Below are 17,290 nucleotides of genomic sequence, written 5' to 3' on the forward strand. Positions count from 1 at the left end.
TATTAAATTATCAAAAATATATGAGAAGAGACTATAATTTTGAATTTAATCATTTAGCATCTTTATATTTCATTGATAAAAAGAAAGAAGGTTATTTTAATAGAGAAGATTTATTAGAATTTACTGGAATGTTTGTCCAATTTAAAATTAAGAATGAATATGATTATCTTAGAAAGTTTCAAGCATATGCTTCAACAGAATTTTGGAAAACTTTACAAGAATCTCAAGGTCAGTATCAAATTACTGAATGGATGTTAAGATTATTTAAAGAAAGTCGTGGTATTAAAATGTTTAGTGGATCAAAAGAAGTATTTTTTACTTCAGCTAATATTAAAGAAATATATCAAGTACTTCGTGTAGAAGATTTTAGTGGATCTACTGTTGATGAATTTATGAGACTCTTCCAAAAAGTTGCTGAAGATTCGGTTTGTTTTTATTATTTTATTATTTCTATTATACTATTTATTCTCTTACGTGTTTTAGGGTCAAATAGAATTAGGAGATTCTCAATTTGATGATGTAGTCCCAGCAATGGTTGTTGCAGAATTTTTTAGGTACTTCTTAGATGAATGCTATTCTTATTTACAAAATATCTTATCAACAACTTCCACCAAATTATAAATTCTTTTCTTCATTTTTATTTTTCATTAAAAATAACAAAAAACCCTGTTAAAAAAACTAAAAATGAAAAGAGATAAATGAGCAATTTGAGAGATACAATTGAAATTGATTCAGAATTAAAACGTAGAGAAAAAGGAATTGCAGAACTTAGGAAAAGTAGAAGAGAAAGAAGGTTAGAAGTAAAAAGAATTCAAGGAACAAACTCATTACCAGATATTCCTTTACAACAAACACTTCCAATGCTTAAACAAGAAAACGTTAGTGAAGCAATAGACTTGATATCAACACATTTATTTTATTCTAAGTTTAGTGATGTTTATTATGTATATAATTGTATTGATTTAATATTTATTCATTTACAAGGAAGTGAAGAAGTTGTTTTTAAAATACTTAAACTTCTAACAAATATTGCATCTATTGACGGTTCTTTTGATTATTTATTAAAAGTTGATCATACTTTTATTATACGTAATTTATTATTAAGTCAAAACTCAAATATAAGAACACAAACAGCGTGGTATTTATCTAACCTCATATTAGATAATGATTGTGTTTATCCTGTATTTAAAAAAATGGGACTTTTAGATTCACTTCAAACAGGATTACAATTATATTATCAAGACATTGGTTATTGTCAAAAAATTGGATTTTTAATTGGTGCAATTGCTAAATATTGTGATGAATCAAATAATGAATGTTCTATTAAATCAGATAATATGGAAGTTGAATTAACACAAAAAACAAATCAAATTACTACGGTAGAATTTAAACAATCTATTTCACCAACAAATAGTATTTATGAAGATATATTTCCATTATTATCTTTATTATATCCACGAATTGAAAGTATTAATACAACATACTTTATTCTTTCAATGTTATCTCAAATAGAAATCAATTTTAAAAAATTAGCAAAATCAATTCCAACATTATACAAAACAATTTCATCAGGACTAAATTCAAAAAGTCAATGGACAAGAAATTATTGTATTGCTATTTGTGTTAATATTAGTGATTTTAATCAAAAATATATGACTCGTTTAATGCAACAATCAGACTTCTTTAGAAATTTAAGTCAAACAGTTTATTTATCATCACCATCATTATTTGTTGATTTATGTTATGTGTGTAGTAATATGATAGCAATGAATCAATCAGTTACTCCAGTTTTATTACAAGTTAATTTAGTACAACGAATGATTCAAAAGTTATCAAATTTTGATTTCTCTGAAAATACAGATTCAATTGTTGATATTAAAATAGAATTTGGATGGTTCTATCTTAATGTTTTATCTACTTCTCCTATTCATCAAATTGCTCTTATTATTTCAAATAATTTAACATTTAAAGCATTAACAATTATGGCTGAATGTTTAATTCAAAATTCTAAAGAATTTATTTCTACCTTTATTGATTCAGTTACAAAAATTATCACTGAATTACTTCATGATGATTCTGAACTTGCTAAAAATTTCATTGATATATTAGAAGAGTCTGGTGTTACAGAAAATTTACATAAAATAGAATATTCATCTGATGAACATACTATTGCATTGAACAAGTATTTTTATGTAATTGATCATAATAACCATCTTGAAGATAAATAAATTAAAAAAAAATAAGATTAATTATTATTTTTATAAAAACATTTTAATTGGTTTCATTTTCAGAATCATAACTACTTTCATTCTTATCATTTATTAGCTCTGGTTCACCATTTTCTTCATTTACTAATTCTTGTCTTAATTTTTCTTTTACTTCAAAATATTCTTTTTCGTCATTGTTATTAGCAACAAAAATAGCTGTTTGTCGTTCTTCTAAAGTTTTATCAATCATTTCAAAAATAGAAGGATATTCTGCAATTAACATTTCAACCATTGTATAAATATTTCCAGTAATTCCTTCATTTTTTGACCAACATAAATTTGGTGCTAATATTTTTGCTAGTGTTAATGAATCCATTTGAGTATCTTCATGATTTAATGAAATTCTATAACAAAGTTTCATTAAACGATTTAAGAGTGCTTTATTATATAAAGGTAATTTATCAATATATTGAATGATTAAAACAATATTTTTTTCTGGTGTTTCTTCAATAAGTTCAGGAATTGAGTCATAAGGAAGTAATGGTTCAGGTAAATTTCTTAAATAAATCTTAATAATATCAGCTGCAATTAATGCGTTAGGTATTTCAAAATCTTTTCCTAAATTAATCAATGGAATAATCTTATTTATTATCTTTCCATCACCTTTTCTTTTAAATACAAAAGGATCTTTTACTCCTTCTTCATCTAATACAAAGAAACATTGGTCAATTGCTTGTGGAATTAATAATGATTCATCAGGTTCATTTTCTTTCATATATGTTTCAAGACTTTTACCAAATAATCGTTTACATTTACATTGGATTTGAGTTGAAGTAACAATATCAATCCATTCTTTTTTTTGAGTTAAATCATTAAATAATAAAATAGTAGTTTCTTTCTTTACATCACTTTGATCAAAAATTTGACATTCATTTTCAGGTAATTCTTCTATTTGACAATCATTTAACCAATATTGTAATGGTTGATGTTGTTTTTGATCAGAAGAAATTAATAAAATAGTATCTTCAAATAAAAAGCAATAAATAGGGATATTTAATTCATCAAAACATTGTTGAACCCATTGTTGATTTAGTTCTTCATCTGAAATGACTTCAATTTTAAGTGATTTAAGAATAACTTGATCTTCATGTAATAACATACGATCAGTAGGAAAATAATCACTACATTTAAAATGTTTTCTTAAATTCATAATTTTAATAATATTTGGATATGTAGAATAAATTGCTTTAAGAGAAGAATCAATAATTTGTAAACCATAAACAATGTCATATGATTTATTCCAATTAGGATCATTTCCTGAAAGATGTTGAACAATACCAACAAATGTTTTAAATAAATTTGAGACATATTCTATGTATTTAATATAAACCATTGCTAATGTATATTCTTTATTAATTTTTATTTTTTTAGGTAATTTAGGGAAAAAATGTTCTGATGCATAAAGTGCAATACATAATTTATGATATACTGACGTATAATTAACTAAAATATTATCTAAATTCTCATCATATAACATTACTACTTTAATAATAATGTCTGATATTACTTCTTTTCTTTCTTCATTTCCTTGAAAATATTCTTCATACATTTTTTTTATTGAATATAATGATTCACTTAATGATAGATGAATTGATTTGATTGTTTCTAAATTGGATGGAAACATTTCATTTAACTCTTCTTTACTTATTTTTGTTTTCTTGATAACTTCAGGTGTAAAAATACTATAATACTTTTCAAATTTTTTCCCATTTTCTTTCATCTCTTCTTCTAATTGAATTAACTCATTAAATTCTTCTTTAAAACTTGTTGTTTCTGTTGTTGTCATAAAAATGATTCAATTAACAATTAATAATTCTTTTTTAAAAACTTCTTTATTTTAACTAATTTTTTTTTTATATTGTTTAGATACAATTTTGAGAATAAAAATCTATTTTCTTTTTTTATTTTTATACTTCAAATAATGTTATATTTCATTTTGTTTTTAATAACTAATTTTTTTTTTAAACTCGTTTTAGTTCATTCATTTCAAATTACTTCACTTAATGGAATATTTAATTAACTTCTTACAATTAAATCGATTTAAACAATTAAAACATGAATTGGATTCTTATCAAGAAGAATTTACTACTCTTTTTAATGATTATAATAATAATTATCAACAAACCTTTCAACAATGTAAAAATCAATGTAAATTGATGTTAATTTTCCATCATTCACCTCAATCTCCATTATCTCTTCAATCCCTTTCTTCACTTTTAACAGATAACCAACTCATTCAAACTATTAATCAATATTATTTAATATTTATTTCAAATGTTAATACTGATATTGGACATAAACTTGAAGAAATACATGACATTGCGTCATTTCCATCAATTTCTATTGTCTTTCCTTTTAATGGTGTTTCAGGTCAGTTATTAACAGTATTAAAACACAATGAATTTACAAGTGATACATTGATGAAAATTGCTATTCAACATACTAATTTATTTAATGAAATTATTGAAGAACGAAGAGTTGAAGAAGAAAGAAGAAGAGTTAGGGAAGAACAAGAACAAGAATACAAAAAAGCATTAGAAGAAGCAAAGAGACAAGAAGAAAGAGAACAGAAAAAACAAGAAGAATTACTTCGAAGAGAAGAAGAGAAAATAAAAGAAGAAGAACGACAAAAGAATGAAGAAAAGAAAAAACAAAGAGAAAAAGAAGAAATTCTTAATGACATGAAAAGAAAGAAGCAGATATTTGAACAAGAACAAGAACCTAATGGAAAAGACACTTGTATTATTAGTGTTAGATTTCCTAATGGAAAGAAAATTCAAAGGAGGTTTAATAAAAAAGATAAATTACAAAAATTATATGACTTTGTTGATGCTAATCAAAGTGCTACAAGAAATTATTCTCTAGTTAGATTAATACCAAAAAAACGATTTGAAAATAAAGAAATAAGTTTTGAAGAAGAAAAATTATATCCATCAGCAATGCTTGTTGTTGAATTAAATTAAATGATAAAAGAAATTTTAAATTACGATTAAAAGTTCATCAGTTTTTCTTATGATAACATGAAGGAATAAATCAGAATGACTCAAATTTAAAGCAAGCCATAATAAGGGTGTGTCAAGAGGTATAGTTATTCCTTGTATGACAATACAAAGGTTTGGACATTGTTCAAATGAATTTGTTTTTAATAATTGTAATGAAGGAGGGTCATTATCATTTATATCTCTTTCTTTTAAAAAAACTTGAAGACCTTCAATGAGTGTTGTTAAATGATCATTAATAATAACAGGAATACAGTCAGTGTATCTTCTTTGTGAACCAAAATACCAATGAATTGGAATATTTTGCCAATTTTCACCTGTAATAAGTATTGGATTAAGTAATTGTTCATATTCTTCTAATTTATTTTGAGCATGAAATTCCCATAATGGTGTAATTGATTCAACTGCTAATTGTCTAATAGTTTGAATAGAACCATAACGTAAATAAACACTTTCTTTTAATTGTTGTATATGATAATTTTTGATTGTTTCTTCATTTTCATATGGTTGAAATGTTGATTGGTTTTGACTAATTCCAATAGTTATTTCCATTGGTAAACTACCATTATGAAGTGCATCAAATATTACACCAATAGGAAAATACCATTTAACATTTTGTTCATTTACTGTATAAGTAACTGAACTAATTGGTTGTTCTACTTCTTCAAGAAATTCTGTTAATGAACTTTTTAATAAAAATGGTAAATATTCATTCCGAGATGCATTATATAATGTAAATTTCTCTTCATTCTTAAATGGAATTCTAACAATTAGAGGAATTGTCCCTTCGATAACTTTTCGTTTGATTGTAGAATCTATCAATGATGAATATTCAGCAACTTGCATGTTAATTTTTTTTTTAAGTTTTTTTAATTTCTTTTTTAAAGAAAAAAAAAATTAAAAAGAACTAAATAAACTGAGAACTAAATAAAAAGGAATATGAAGGTAATTCAATTCATTGTACTTGGATGGGGTATTTTTACTCTTATAGCTGCTGGTTTATGGATTGGTGTAGTATTTGTAGGTCCAATACGAAAAATGGAACAAAATAATACACTTGCTAAATCATCATTAAACTATTATTCAAGAAATACTTTTGTTGTTGAAACATGTACTGTTGCAGCATTAATGGGATTATTAGGTATAATATTGTGTGTATATTCATTAATACCAAAACCAACAATGGGAATAGTTTCTTATATTGGACTTGCATTAGCTGTTATTTCAGCATTAGCAACAGTTGGGTATTTTGGATATACATATTTCCATATGAGGAATGCAACAAATGCATCAATGAGTAGTTCACTTGCCCTTTGGGAAGAAAAGTTTGGGTGTTGTGGATGGGATGTTTATAGACAAAAACCATTATGTGCTTCTGATGTTGGTAGTTTAAATCCAAATATGACATGTAAAATCAAAACACAACCACTTCGTAATGCTTCACTTCAAAATTTTGCAGTTGGGTGTTTCTTTATTGTAGTTCTTTTTGTCAGTGCTGTTATGATTGTTATTCTTCAACAAAAGACAAAAGATACAACTGGAGGATATACACCAGTTTAATTCAAATTCTTTATGAGTTTATTTGATTTATTTTTAGATATTTACTATTTTTATTAATTTGACTCATAAACTTTCTTCTTCTTTTTTTTTTTGGTTTTAAAAGTTTCCAAAGAAAAAATGATAGTTAAAAAAATTATTTAAAAACTATATTCTAGAAATTTCGTCATCAACAAAAAGTTGTTCTTTTTATGACTGGTTTAAATAAATACCCCTTTCATCTCATTATTTTAATTAATTATTATTTCTCATGGTTAAAATTACTTGTAATTGTGTCTTAACAGTAATTTTTGCTTTTATTCTTCCTCCAGTTTCTATGTATTTAATGGAAAAATGTGAAAAGAGATTTTGGATTTCATTAATTTTAACTCTTCTCTTCTTCCTTCCTGGTCAAATTTACACTATATTCTATATGGTAACTCATCCAACTGAATTATATGCTCCAGGTTTGATGTAACTTAAGGAAAGTAAAGTGATTTATTTTTTTCTTTAAAAGTGTTTTGGTTAGAATTAAAAAAAGACATAAGTAATGAATTATTTATGACACCTTTGAAAACGTATACCACAATAAGACCAAATACCAATAAAAATGATTAAACAAACTATCATTCCAACAATAATATATAATCTTATGTTCTTATTTTTAAATTTTCTCTTTAATTCTATTGATTGTTTATATAATTCTTCTGTATCTCTCATAATTAAATCACTTTCTCCATCAAGATTATCTAATACTCTTCCTCTACTTAATAATTTATCTACATTTTCATTTACTTGTGAAACTGTTTGGTCTAATGTTTGTTGAATTTTATTTAATGGATCATTAGTAAGATCATTAAAATGATTCTGGTAGCATTAAGTATTTTATTAAATAAATAAATTATTAAAAAAAGAAAAACAAACAATTTTTTGTTTCATCATAGGAGCAAAAGTATTATTTAATGAACGTGTTGGTAATGTAGCTAATTGGTCTGTATTAAATAATTTTGAGAAATTAATAACAACCTCATCAATAAAATCAAATGCACGTTCTTGTGGAAATGATTCTCCAGTGATAGTAATAACTGTAATAATGTCTGTTGTTAAAAGACAAAATGATAACAATTCATGATGAAGAACATTCTTTCCAATGGATGCCTTTGCTAAGATTTGTTTAATAATTTTATCTGCCCCTGGTAAAGAAACTTCATAATACTCTGCTAAAATATTTGTTTTAAACGCAACACAACAGTAAAGAATTTGAGGTCCAGGATCATATCTTTTAAGTGGGTTTGCCATTTAAGTTCTTCAGTAATTATTTTATAGTTCATTTTTAAAGAGAAAAAACCATAATTAACAATAAAAAAATCATTTCAAAACAACAGTGACACAAAGATCAGAACCATAAAAATAGTTTTTAAATGAGCCAACAGTCATAAATGGTGGAAGATTAATTCCTTGATTAGTAATAGAAGAAAAACTAATTTTTAACTGATCCTGAGCTTTCTTAATAAAATTACTAACTAATAATTTTTTCTTCGACAAAAATAGACTTGATTTAATTTGATTACTTTCAAGATAAACTAAGTTAAATAATACTAACTCTTGAGACTTTTCAATTAGTCTTTTAAATAAAAGATGATCTTCTTGTGTTTTTAGTATATGATGTTCCCATAATTGAAGTTTCATTTCATCCATTGACTGTTGTATTAAATCATCATCCATTTTACAACAATTCTTTAAAAAAATTAAGATATTATTGAAATAACTCTCTTGAACTTTTTGTATATCTACAACTTCATTTTTTAATTCTAATGTAATTACTCCGTCATCTTTAACAAAAAGGTCATAAATAGTTCCAATACAAAGATGTGGTGGTAATACAATTCCATTACATTCAACAACATGACTTTGAGAAATATCAAAAACTAAAAGAAATCTATTCACTGGATTTACTTGTCCATTAATTCCTACTAAAACAGAACAATTTAGGTAATCGTTAATAATATCCATAAAATAGTAATGTAAGTTAAACCAATAAAAAAAAAGAAAAAAAAAAGTTAAAGATTAATCACATTTTTCTTTGATTGTTTTTGGTTTTTCTGCAACACGAACATCTCGTGCATATTTATCTGTACTTTGCTCTTTTATGGAAGTACCAAAATTTAATTCTCCCATTGTAATTCCATTTGGGTCTTTAATGATATAACATAATGAATGGAATATTAGTAATAGAGAAATAAAGAATATCATTCCAACAAGAATATAAAACGAATCATCTTTACATATAATTCTTTTTTTTTCGGTCTTCAATGTGGATAAAATAAAGCTTTGACAATATGCATGTGCATCATAAGCATGTTTATAAAGATACATGAAAGAAAATAATGTTATTTGACCAAAAATCATTAAAACATATTTCAAAGAACTATTTACCAAATAACAAAGAATTGAAGAAATAACATCACAAATCATCAGTGTTATAATTAAGTAATAGTCAAAATCATTCCAACCACATTGTTTAGGTAACCCAGTAATAGTATAATAAAAAGGTGATTGTTGACACGTAATATGAGAGTCATCTCCCTAAAAAAAATATTAATAATGAATAATATTAAATAACACCAACGTTGTAAAAAAAACTAAAACAAACATAATTGTTATGTTGTGATTGAACTGAGTATAATACAAATCCAATCATACAATATAAAGGAAAAATAACTAAAGTATCTACCCTCATTGATATGAAGTAAAAGAATTTTTTAAACTAAGAAAATAAAAAAGGGTTAGAAAAGAGAAAAAAAAAAAGAGAAAACAAAAAAATTCAAGAACTTTTTAAGAAATTTTTAAAATGCAAGCAAATCTTCCCTCACAACAAATTCAACCTGAACAATTTTGGTATTTAATTGATGCTCATTTTAAAGAAAATGGGTTAGTAAAACAACAGCTATCATCATATAATAATTTCATTAAAAAAGTAAGGGATGTTATTACAAGTGATACAACTAAAATTGAAATAAGTAATGCAGAAGTTTTAGGAATAAGTGCTAATGATGAAGAAGAACATACAATTGTATTAACAGATCCAATTTTCCATTTTCCAAAAGTTTCTACTGGGTCTAAGGCAAGTGCTTCTTTATTCCCTCATGAGGCTAGATTAAGAAGTTTAACGTATTCTTGTCAACTTGAAGTAAAAGCCAAAGATACAATAAGAAAAAATGGAGCAGAAGAAATTACAACGGTACCAAAAATTGATATAGCAAGTATTCCATCTATGTTAAAGTCTGATGTTTGTAGATTAAAAAGATGTGTAACACAACCATCTATGATTAATAAAGATGAATGTTCATTTGAGCAAGGTGGATATTTCATTATTAAAGGAAGTGAAAAGGTAGTTATTGCACAAGAAAAGATGGCACCAAATACAGTTTTAGTTTTTGAAGGGAGTGATCAATTAAAATATCCATATGAAGGAAATATTAATAGTTTAGCATCAAATGATGAAGTTAGAACCCATAAAATTAGAATGGATTATCCAAAATTAGATAAGTCAAGACTTAAAATTAAAGTTCCTGTTTTAAGTCTTAGTCGTATGGATTGTGATGTTCCAGTTGTATTACTTTTTGTTGCATTAGGATATGAAAATGATCAAAAAATAGTAGAGGCTATTTGCTTTGATGAAAATGATAATGAAATGTATAATATTGTTACTACTGCTATTCAAGCAAATGAATGTACAACTACAGAAGATGCAAGAAGATGGCTTGGAGAACATTCAAAGAAAACAAATAAAGAAGGAGTAATTGAAATTGTATCCGAAAATATACAAAAATTACAAAGAGATGGAACAGAAAAATTAAAGAAAGATTTACTTCCACATATTGGAACAGATAATTTTGAATCAAAAGCACAATTTTTAGGATATATGACAAACCATTTCTTATCAGTTTATACAGGAAAAAGAAATGGAGATGATAGAGATCATTTAGCAAGAAAAAGAATGTTAATGACAGGAGGATTGATGATGGAATTATTTAAGAATTCATTAAAACGAATGATGAAAACAGCAAGAGCTCAATTACAAAAACAATTATCAAGTAATAAAGCATTAGAATATGCTAAACCACTTTCATTTCCAACAATTACAACAGATTTTACAAAAGCATTAGGAACAGGAAATTGGCCACAGCCAGGAGGAAAAGAATCAAGACATGGAGTAGCACAAGTATTAAGTAGATTAACATTTACATCAGCATTAGCATATTTAAGAAAAATTTCATCACCAGTTGAAGGAAAAAGAAAAACACAAAAACCAAGACAATTACATAATACACAATGGGGATATATTTGTCCAGCTGAAACACCAGAAGGAGAGTCATGTGGGTTAGTTAAAATGTTATCATTAATGGCACAAATTACTGTTGCTTTACAAGATGAACAAGTTGATGAAATTAAAGAAGCATTAGATTGTCAATATGTTTGTAATATTAATGATTGTACAGGAGAAAAAATGAATAATATTACTAAAGTCTTTTTAAATGGAGTATGGTTAAAATGTTCTGAACAACCACAAAAATTATTAGAAGAATTAAAGAATTATAGAAAGAATAGTACAAAAGGAAAAGTAAAAAAGGTAATGTCTATGGTTCTTGATCAACTTCATAAAGAATTACGTATTTACACTGATGCTGGTCGATGTACAAGACCATTATTTACAGTAAGTAATAATAATGGACATTATACATTAAATTTAAAGCAAAGTCAAATTACAGAGTTATGTAGTAGATTAGATAATGAAAGTAATGGAACAGAAAAAACAAAGTTTTGGAATAATTTCTTATCAAAAGGAATTATTGAATATGTTGATGCTGATGAAGAAGAAATGTCTATGATTGCTATGTTCCCATCAGACTTAGATAATACAGAAGGAGGTTCAAGTAAAAATTATACTCATTGTGAAATTCATCCAGCATTAGTTATGGGAGTATTAGGATCTATTATTCCATTCCCTGACCATAACCAATCTCCTAGAAATACATATCAATGTGCTATGGGTAAACAAGCAATTGGAGTGTATGCATCAAATTATCAATTAAGATTAGATTCATTAGGACATGTTCTTTTTTATCCACAAAAACCATTAGTATCAACAAGAGCAGCTGAATATGTCAAATTTGGACATATTCCAGCAGGAATTAATGCTATTGTTGCTGTTTGTTGTTATTCAGGTTATAATCAAGAGGATAGTGTTATGATGAATCAAGGATCAATTGATAGAGGATTATTCAGATCAATGGCATTTAAAACATTTAGTGAAGATGCTAAAAAGTCAGAAACAACGGAATTAATGTTCTTTAAACCAAGTGAAAATAATTCAGAAATTACTGAAGATATAAGTAAATATGAAAAAGTTGATGTTGATGGTATTTTAGCACCCGGAACTAAAGTTAAACCAGATGATATTTTGGTTGCTGGATTTTATGAAAATAAAAATAAAACATTAAAAGATTGTTCATTAAGATATAAACCAAGAGAAAATGGTGTTGTTGATCAAGTTGTTGTCACTAACGCTCAGTCAGGAACAAAATATATTCGAGTTAAAATGAGAAGTATAAGAATTCCACAAATTGGAGATAAATTCTCTTCAAGACATGGACAAAAAGGAACAGTTGGTATGACTTATAGACAAGAAGATATGCCATTTACAATTGAAGGAATTTCACCAGACATCATTATGAACCCACATGCTATTCCATCTCGTATGACAGTTGGACAATTAGTAGAATGTTTACTTGGAAAAGTAGGGGCATTGGTAGGAGATGTTCAAAGTGGTACACCATTCCAAAAAGATGTAACAGTTGATAGAATTGGAGAAAGATTACATAAACTAAAGTATCAAAGAAGAGGATATGAGGCATTATTTAGTGGACATACTGGTAGAAAATTAGATAGTCTTGTTTATATTGGACCAACATATTATCAACGATTAAAACATCTTGTAGATGATAAAGTTCATGGAAGAGCAACTGGACCATATGCTACTCTCACAAGACAACCACTAGAAGGAAGATCAAGAGATGGAGGATTACGTTTAGGGGAGATGGAGAGAGATTGTATGATTTCACATGGTGTTAGTTCTCTATTAAAAGAAAGATTATTCCTTGCATCTGATAAGTATCAAATTTATGTTTGTGATAAATGTCATATGCCAGCAGTAGCAAATCATAAAGCATGTACATTCCAATGTTCTTGTTGTAAAGATAAAACTCATATTTCAAAAGTTGATATTCCATATGCTTGCAAATTATTATTCCAAGAATTAATGTCAATGGCAGTTTGTCCTAGAATTTATACTGAAGTTTAATTCAATTTTCTTTCTTTTTATTTATTTTAAAGAAATTTGTAAGTATTATTACAACCATCAAATAATGGTTTAGAACAAGTTACATTCTTTATTGAATTTCGCTTTTTATCCTTTCTTTTATAACTATTAATACGTTGAACAGTAGAATATTTCATTTTTATTTTTATGTATATTTTGATATTTATTTTAAAATTAAATTATATTATTTTGAAATATTAAATAAAGAAATTAGATATAAGAATATGTAAAAAGAATAACTCAAAAGAGAAATGGATAAAAAATATCAATAAACTGAATTAGGATAATAAATGATTAAAAGAGTATTTGTATTAAATTATTGAATATCATTATATATTAATGATAATGTTTTTAATTCTTTCATTAATAAAACTAAAGAAAAATGATATAATGTAAAAAGAAAATAGAATATAAATAATGAATAATCAATAAATAATTTAAATAAAAATGAATAAAATGATGTTATTATGAACAAAGAAAATATTAAATGATAAATAGAGATATAGCATATGATAAAAATAAATTGGAAATAATGAAGAAATGATAATAAATAATTGGAAATATCAATAGAGTTGAATTAAAACTAAATTTTATTAAATATCTAATGTAAATGAAATAAAAATCTTGTGTTTTAATGTTGTGTATATCAAAAAAAATTGATTGTTAAATTCTTTGTTTATTTTCTTCTTCCTTTAGTTTGTTCTTCTTTAATATTATTGATAATTAGTTGTATTATGTTAATACAAATTATTCTTTTTCTTATTGTTGCTAATTATGTATTGGTTGTTTTGATTGTTTTGATTCATATGTTCTAATTATTATATTGTTAGTTATTGTTCTGTTAATTTATTCTACTAATACAATCACTCTTTATTATTTCTCATTCTTCTCTCATTAATTTTCTTGATTGATATGAACTTCTCATTCTTTGTTAATCTGTTTATATTTTTATAATACTATATTACTGTATCACAATTCCTTCTTTTTATATGAATGTATGAGTGAAACCAAAATAAAACAAAGTTGTTTTTTAATTCAAAATTTTCTTTAATTCTGTGATTTGGTTTTGAGACAATGAATTTGGATACATTACATTAACGGTAACATAAAGATTGCCATATCTATTAGAATGGGCTGTCAAAGGAAGACCCATATTTTCGAAAGTAATAACAGTTCCATGTGGTGTAATTTTTTGTTGAGCAACAGTAATAGTATTTCCATCTAAGTGTTTAATAGACCGTTGGAATCCAGTCAATGACTCTAATAAGGAAACAGTAACACTAGCATATAAATCACTTCCTTTTCTTGTAAATACTGGGTGAGGTTTTGTAACAAATTTTACAATAACATCTCCTGGTTTCATCTTATAACCATCATTAGCAAATTCTGGAATAATGGTAGTATCTCCATCCCTAACACTTCTATTAACATGAACAGGGACTTTCATAGATTTAGTAACCGTACCTTTACCATGACACTCATGACATTTATTTTTAATAATTTTACCTGTTCCATTACATTTAGGACATTGTGTTTTTTGTCTCATCATTCCCATAGCTTCAATTTTCACTCCAGTTCCACCACAAACAGGACAATTTTCAATGTCATGACTATTTTCTGCTCTAGTTCCATGACAATGGTTACATAACTTTTCTCTCTTAAACTCTACAAATACGTCCCCTCCGTAATAAACTTCTTCCAGAGTAATTTCTTTCACTATATGAATGTCTGGTGTTTTCTTAGGTCGTTGGGGTTGTTCTTGACCTCCAAAATTGAAATGAAACCCTCCATTCTCAAAATGAAATCCCCCTTCATTTCCATTACTTCTAAAGAAATTATCAAAAATATCTTGTGCATTCATGTGAGGTCCTCCTCCATTATTCTTTAATGCTTCTTCTCCACCATGATCATATATTTCTCTTTGCCTTTTGTCAGAAAGAACTTCATAAGCTTTATTAATCTCTTCAAACTTAACTTTATCACCAGTAGGTTTATCTGGATGATATTTTAATGACAATGCTCTATATGCCTTCTTAATTTCTTTTTCATTAGCATTACGAGGCACTCCAAGTACTTTATAGTAATCAAGTGCAAAGGAATAAAAAATAAATAAGAAGAAGATAAGTACTTTCATTTTTGCTCAAATTAAATTTATTAATTCTGTTCTTTGATATTATTTAAAATAATCTATAAGGTATAACTTTTTTATTATAATTGATGAGTTAGTTGATGACGTAAAAACACCTGTTCAGAATTTAAGCTCTTTTTTCTTCATTATCAATTGTTAAAAACAATAAAACTTCTACTTTTTTATTCTGTTCATAGAGTATTATTTATTAATAAAATAATTTTAAAAAATTAACTGGTTGAATGAATGTCTAATAGAATAAAATGATTCAATTATTCAACAAAAAATTTATGTATTATAACATTTTATTTATTTGTGTTAGGTTATTAAATAACAAAATCATAAAGGTTTGGAAGTTAAGTTGCTTATAAATAAAAAAGAATAATAGTTCTGTCAAATAAAAATGAAATAAGATAAAATAAGAAGGTAATATTTTCAATAAATTTACTTACAAAACATAACAATTTAGTAATTTTGAAAATAAAATAAGTTAATAAAAGAAAAAAAAAGAATATTTTCATTTAAATAACAAAATATCAAAAAAATTGATGTGAATTAACCAAAAAGTTTACCATAACAAGTGAAGCAATATGGCTTTCCACTATTTTCTTTAAAGGAGGATTCAGTAAGAGGATTGACACAAAATGAACAAACAAAGTGTTCTGGATGGAATTTTTGACCCATAGCAGAAATAAAACTAACACCTGGTGCAATTGGTTTACCACATCTTCCACAAATATTTGTAGATGCATGACTAGAATAATGTTCAGCACATACAGGTTTACCGTCAAGGTTATAAAATTGTCCTCTTGGGAATGGTGCTTTACAAACTGAACAAACAAAACACTCTGGATGATATTTCTTTCCAAGAGCACTTAGAGATGGTCCAATAATTGGTTTACCACAATTAGAACATTTAGCTGCACATTCTTCTTTATAACATTCTTCACAATATGGATTACCATCTTTTTGGAAGAATGAAGGAGTTGGGAAAGGTTTACTACATTTAGTACAAACAAAACATTCAGAATGGTATGTTTTTCCTAATGCACTAACACAATTAGTAGTAATAGGTTTACCACATCTTGCACATATCTTAGCGAATTTAGCAATGAAACAATCTTTACAATATGGTGAATTTTCAACATTGTGGAATGGATTAGTTCCTAATGGCTTTTTACAATTCTTACAAACAAAATGATCTGGATGATAACTCCTTCCAAGTGCTGTAATTCTTTGTGGTCCTAATGGTTGTCCACATTCAGCACAAATATTTGGATCTTCGTTTATAACAGCTGTAATTGGTACTGGTGCATTGGATTGTCTTTTTGGTGTTGTAGAGTCAATACCATCTAATAAATCATCTAAATCGTCTTTTGGTGCAGCTTTTGGTTTAGCAGCAGGTTTTGGTTTATCTTCTAATCCATCTAATAAATCATCTAAATCGTCTTTCTTTTGTGCTGGTTGTGAAGTAGGTTTTGGTTTATCTTCTAATCCATCTAATAAATCGTCTAAATCATCTTTCTTTTGTACTGGTTTAGCAGCAGGTTTTGGTTTGTCATCAAGACCATCCAACAAATCATCTAAATCATCTTTCTTTTGTGCTGGTTGTGGAGTAGGTTTTGGTTTGTCATCTAAACCATCTAATAAATCATCTAAATCATCTTTTTTAGTAGTGGCTTTAGTAGAAGATTGAGATGAAGTAGGTTTTGGTTTATCATCTAAACTATTTAATAAATCATCTAAGTCATCTGCTTTTTTTGGTTTTGGTTCTTCCTTTGGTTTAGCGTCAAGGGAATCTAATAAATCATCTAAGTCATCTTCCTTCTTTTGTTTATTTGTATCTTTCTTCTCAACCATATCATTTAATGCATTAAGTACATCATCAAGTTCATCTTGTTGAGTATTTTGTTGATTAGTTGCAGGTGTGTCATTAAGAGAATTAAGTAAATCGTCAAGGTCACTCATTAATTGATCT

The 17,290-nt window shown here is 26.3% G+C and overlaps 14 protein-coding genes across 14 annotated transcripts in view; 7 read left to right on the forward strand and 7 right to left on the reverse strand.

Moving 5' to 3' along the window:
* The window catches only part of EHI_022730 (signal recognition particle 54 kDa protein, putative), a gene marked incomplete at both ends in the record, with an annotated part of 780 nt that extends 774 nt beyond the window's left edge, over positions 1-6 (forward strand). The window contains one exon of the mRNA XM_001913400.1: positions 1-6. This exon is cut by the window's left edge and continues 774 nt beyond it. Within this exon, the coding sequence (XP_001913435.1) occupies positions 1-6 (6 nt within the window).
* Positions 7-20: 14 nt separating this feature from the next.
* Positions 21-621, forward strand: EHI_022840 (uncharacterized protein; the record flags this gene model as incomplete). The annotated part of the gene is made up of 2 exons (XM_001913401.1): positions 21-425; positions 484-621. The coding sequence occupies 2 exons, from the start codon at positions 21-23 to the stop codon at positions 619-621; spliced, it is 543 nt and encodes a 180-aa protein (XP_001913436.1).
* A 77-nt stretch (positions 622-698) lies between these two features.
* On the forward strand, positions 699-2,228 carry EHI_022850 (uncharacterized protein; the record flags this gene model as incomplete). Its single annotated transcript, XM_648387.1, has 1 exon — positions 699-2,228. One exon carries the CDS (start codon positions 699-701, stop codon positions 2,226-2,228), a length of 1,530 nt encoding a protein of 509 aa, XP_653479.1.
* Positions 2,229-2,271: 43 nt separating this feature from the next.
* EHI_022860 (RhoGAP domain containing protein) lies at positions 2,272-4,053 on the reverse strand (the record flags this gene model as incomplete). Its single annotated transcript, XM_648388.1, has 1 exon — positions 2,272-4,053. The coding sequence occupies one exon, from the start codon at positions 4,051-4,053 to the stop codon at positions 2,272-2,274; it is 1,782 nt and encodes a 593-aa protein (XP_653480.1).
* Positions 4,054-4,270: 217 nt separating this feature from the next.
* EHI_022870 (uncharacterized protein) lies at positions 4,271-5,230 on the forward strand (the record flags this gene model as incomplete). Its single annotated transcript, XM_648389.1, has 1 exon — positions 4,271-5,230. The coding sequence occupies one exon, from the start codon at positions 4,271-4,273 to the stop codon at positions 5,228-5,230; it is 960 nt and encodes a 319-aa protein (XP_653481.1).
* Positions 5,231-5,245: 15 nt separating this feature from the next.
* On the reverse strand, positions 5,246-6,112 carry EHI_022880 (uncharacterized protein; the record flags this gene model as incomplete). The annotated part of the gene is made up of 1 exon (XM_648390.1): positions 5,246-6,112. The coding sequence occupies one exon, from the start codon at positions 6,110-6,112 to the stop codon at positions 5,246-5,248; it is 867 nt and encodes a 288-aa protein (XP_653482.1).
* Positions 6,113-6,205: 93 nt separating this feature from the next.
* EHI_022890 (uncharacterized protein) lies at positions 6,206-6,847 on the forward strand (the record flags this gene model as incomplete). The annotated part of the gene is made up of 1 exon (XM_648391.2): positions 6,206-6,847. The coding sequence occupies one exon, from the start codon at positions 6,206-6,208 to the stop codon at positions 6,824-6,826; it is 621 nt and encodes a 206-aa protein (XP_653483.1). The 3' UTR covers positions 6,827-6,847.
* A 226-nt stretch (positions 6,848-7,073) lies between these two features.
* Positions 7,074-7,280, forward strand: EHI_022900 (uncharacterized protein; the record flags this gene model as incomplete). The annotated part of the gene is made up of 1 exon (XM_648392.1): positions 7,074-7,280. One exon carries the CDS (start codon positions 7,074-7,076, stop codon positions 7,278-7,280), a length of 207 nt encoding a protein of 68 aa, XP_653484.1.
* A 77-nt stretch (positions 7,281-7,357) lies between these two features.
* EHI_022910 (longin-type vesicle-associated membrane protein, putative) lies at positions 7,358-8,101 on the reverse strand (the record flags this gene model as incomplete). The annotated part of the gene is made up of 2 exons (XM_648393.1): positions 7,358-7,669; positions 7,727-8,101. The coding sequence occupies 2 exons, from the start codon at positions 8,099-8,101 to the stop codon at positions 7,358-7,360; spliced, it is 687 nt and encodes a 228-aa protein (XP_653485.1).
* Positions 8,102-8,170: 69 nt separating this feature from the next.
* Positions 8,171-8,815, reverse strand: EHI_022920 (uncharacterized protein; the record flags this gene model as incomplete). Its single annotated transcript, XM_648394.1, has 1 exon — positions 8,171-8,815. The coding sequence occupies one exon, from the start codon at positions 8,813-8,815 to the stop codon at positions 8,171-8,173; it is 645 nt and encodes a 214-aa protein (XP_653486.1).
* Positions 8,816-8,850: 35 nt separating this feature from the next.
* Positions 8,851-9,542, reverse strand: EHI_022930 (uncharacterized protein; the record flags this gene model as incomplete). The annotated part of the gene is made up of 2 exons (XM_648395.2): positions 8,851-9,388; positions 9,456-9,542. 2 exons carry the CDS (start codon positions 9,540-9,542, stop codon positions 8,870-8,872), a joined length of 606 nt encoding a protein of 201 aa, XP_653487.1. The 3' UTR covers positions 8,851-8,869.
* A 111-nt stretch (positions 9,543-9,653) lies between these two features.
* On the forward strand, positions 9,654-13,166 carry EHI_022940 (DNA-directed RNA polymerase subunit, putative; the record flags this gene model as incomplete). Its single annotated transcript, XM_648396.1, has 1 exon — positions 9,654-13,166. One exon carries the CDS (start codon positions 9,654-9,656, stop codon positions 13,164-13,166), a length of 3,513 nt encoding a protein of 1,170 aa, XP_653488.1.
* A 1,048-nt stretch (positions 13,167-14,214) lies between these two features.
* On the reverse strand, positions 14,215-15,318 carry EHI_022950 (DnaJ family protein; the record flags this gene model as incomplete). The annotated part of the gene is made up of 1 exon (XM_648397.1): positions 14,215-15,318. The coding sequence occupies one exon, from the start codon at positions 15,316-15,318 to the stop codon at positions 14,215-14,217; it is 1,104 nt and encodes a 367-aa protein (XP_653489.1).
* Positions 15,319-15,867: 549 nt separating this feature from the next.
* Positions 15,868-17,280, reverse strand: EHI_022960 (uncharacterized protein; the record flags this gene model as incomplete). Its single annotated transcript, XM_648398.1, has 1 exon — positions 15,868-17,280. One exon carries the CDS (start codon positions 17,278-17,280, stop codon positions 15,868-15,870), a length of 1,413 nt encoding a protein of 470 aa, XP_653490.1.
* Between the last annotated feature and the right edge of the window lie 10 nt (positions 17,281-17,290).

This window comes from Entamoeba histolytica, genomic scaffold (assembly GCF_000208925.1).
Source record: "Entamoeba histolytica HM-1:IMSS scf_1104750516639 genomic scaffold, whole genome shotgun sequence".
In the NCBI taxonomy this organism is placed as follows: domain Eukaryota; phylum Evosea; order Mastigamoebida; family Endamoebidae; genus Entamoeba; species Entamoeba histolytica.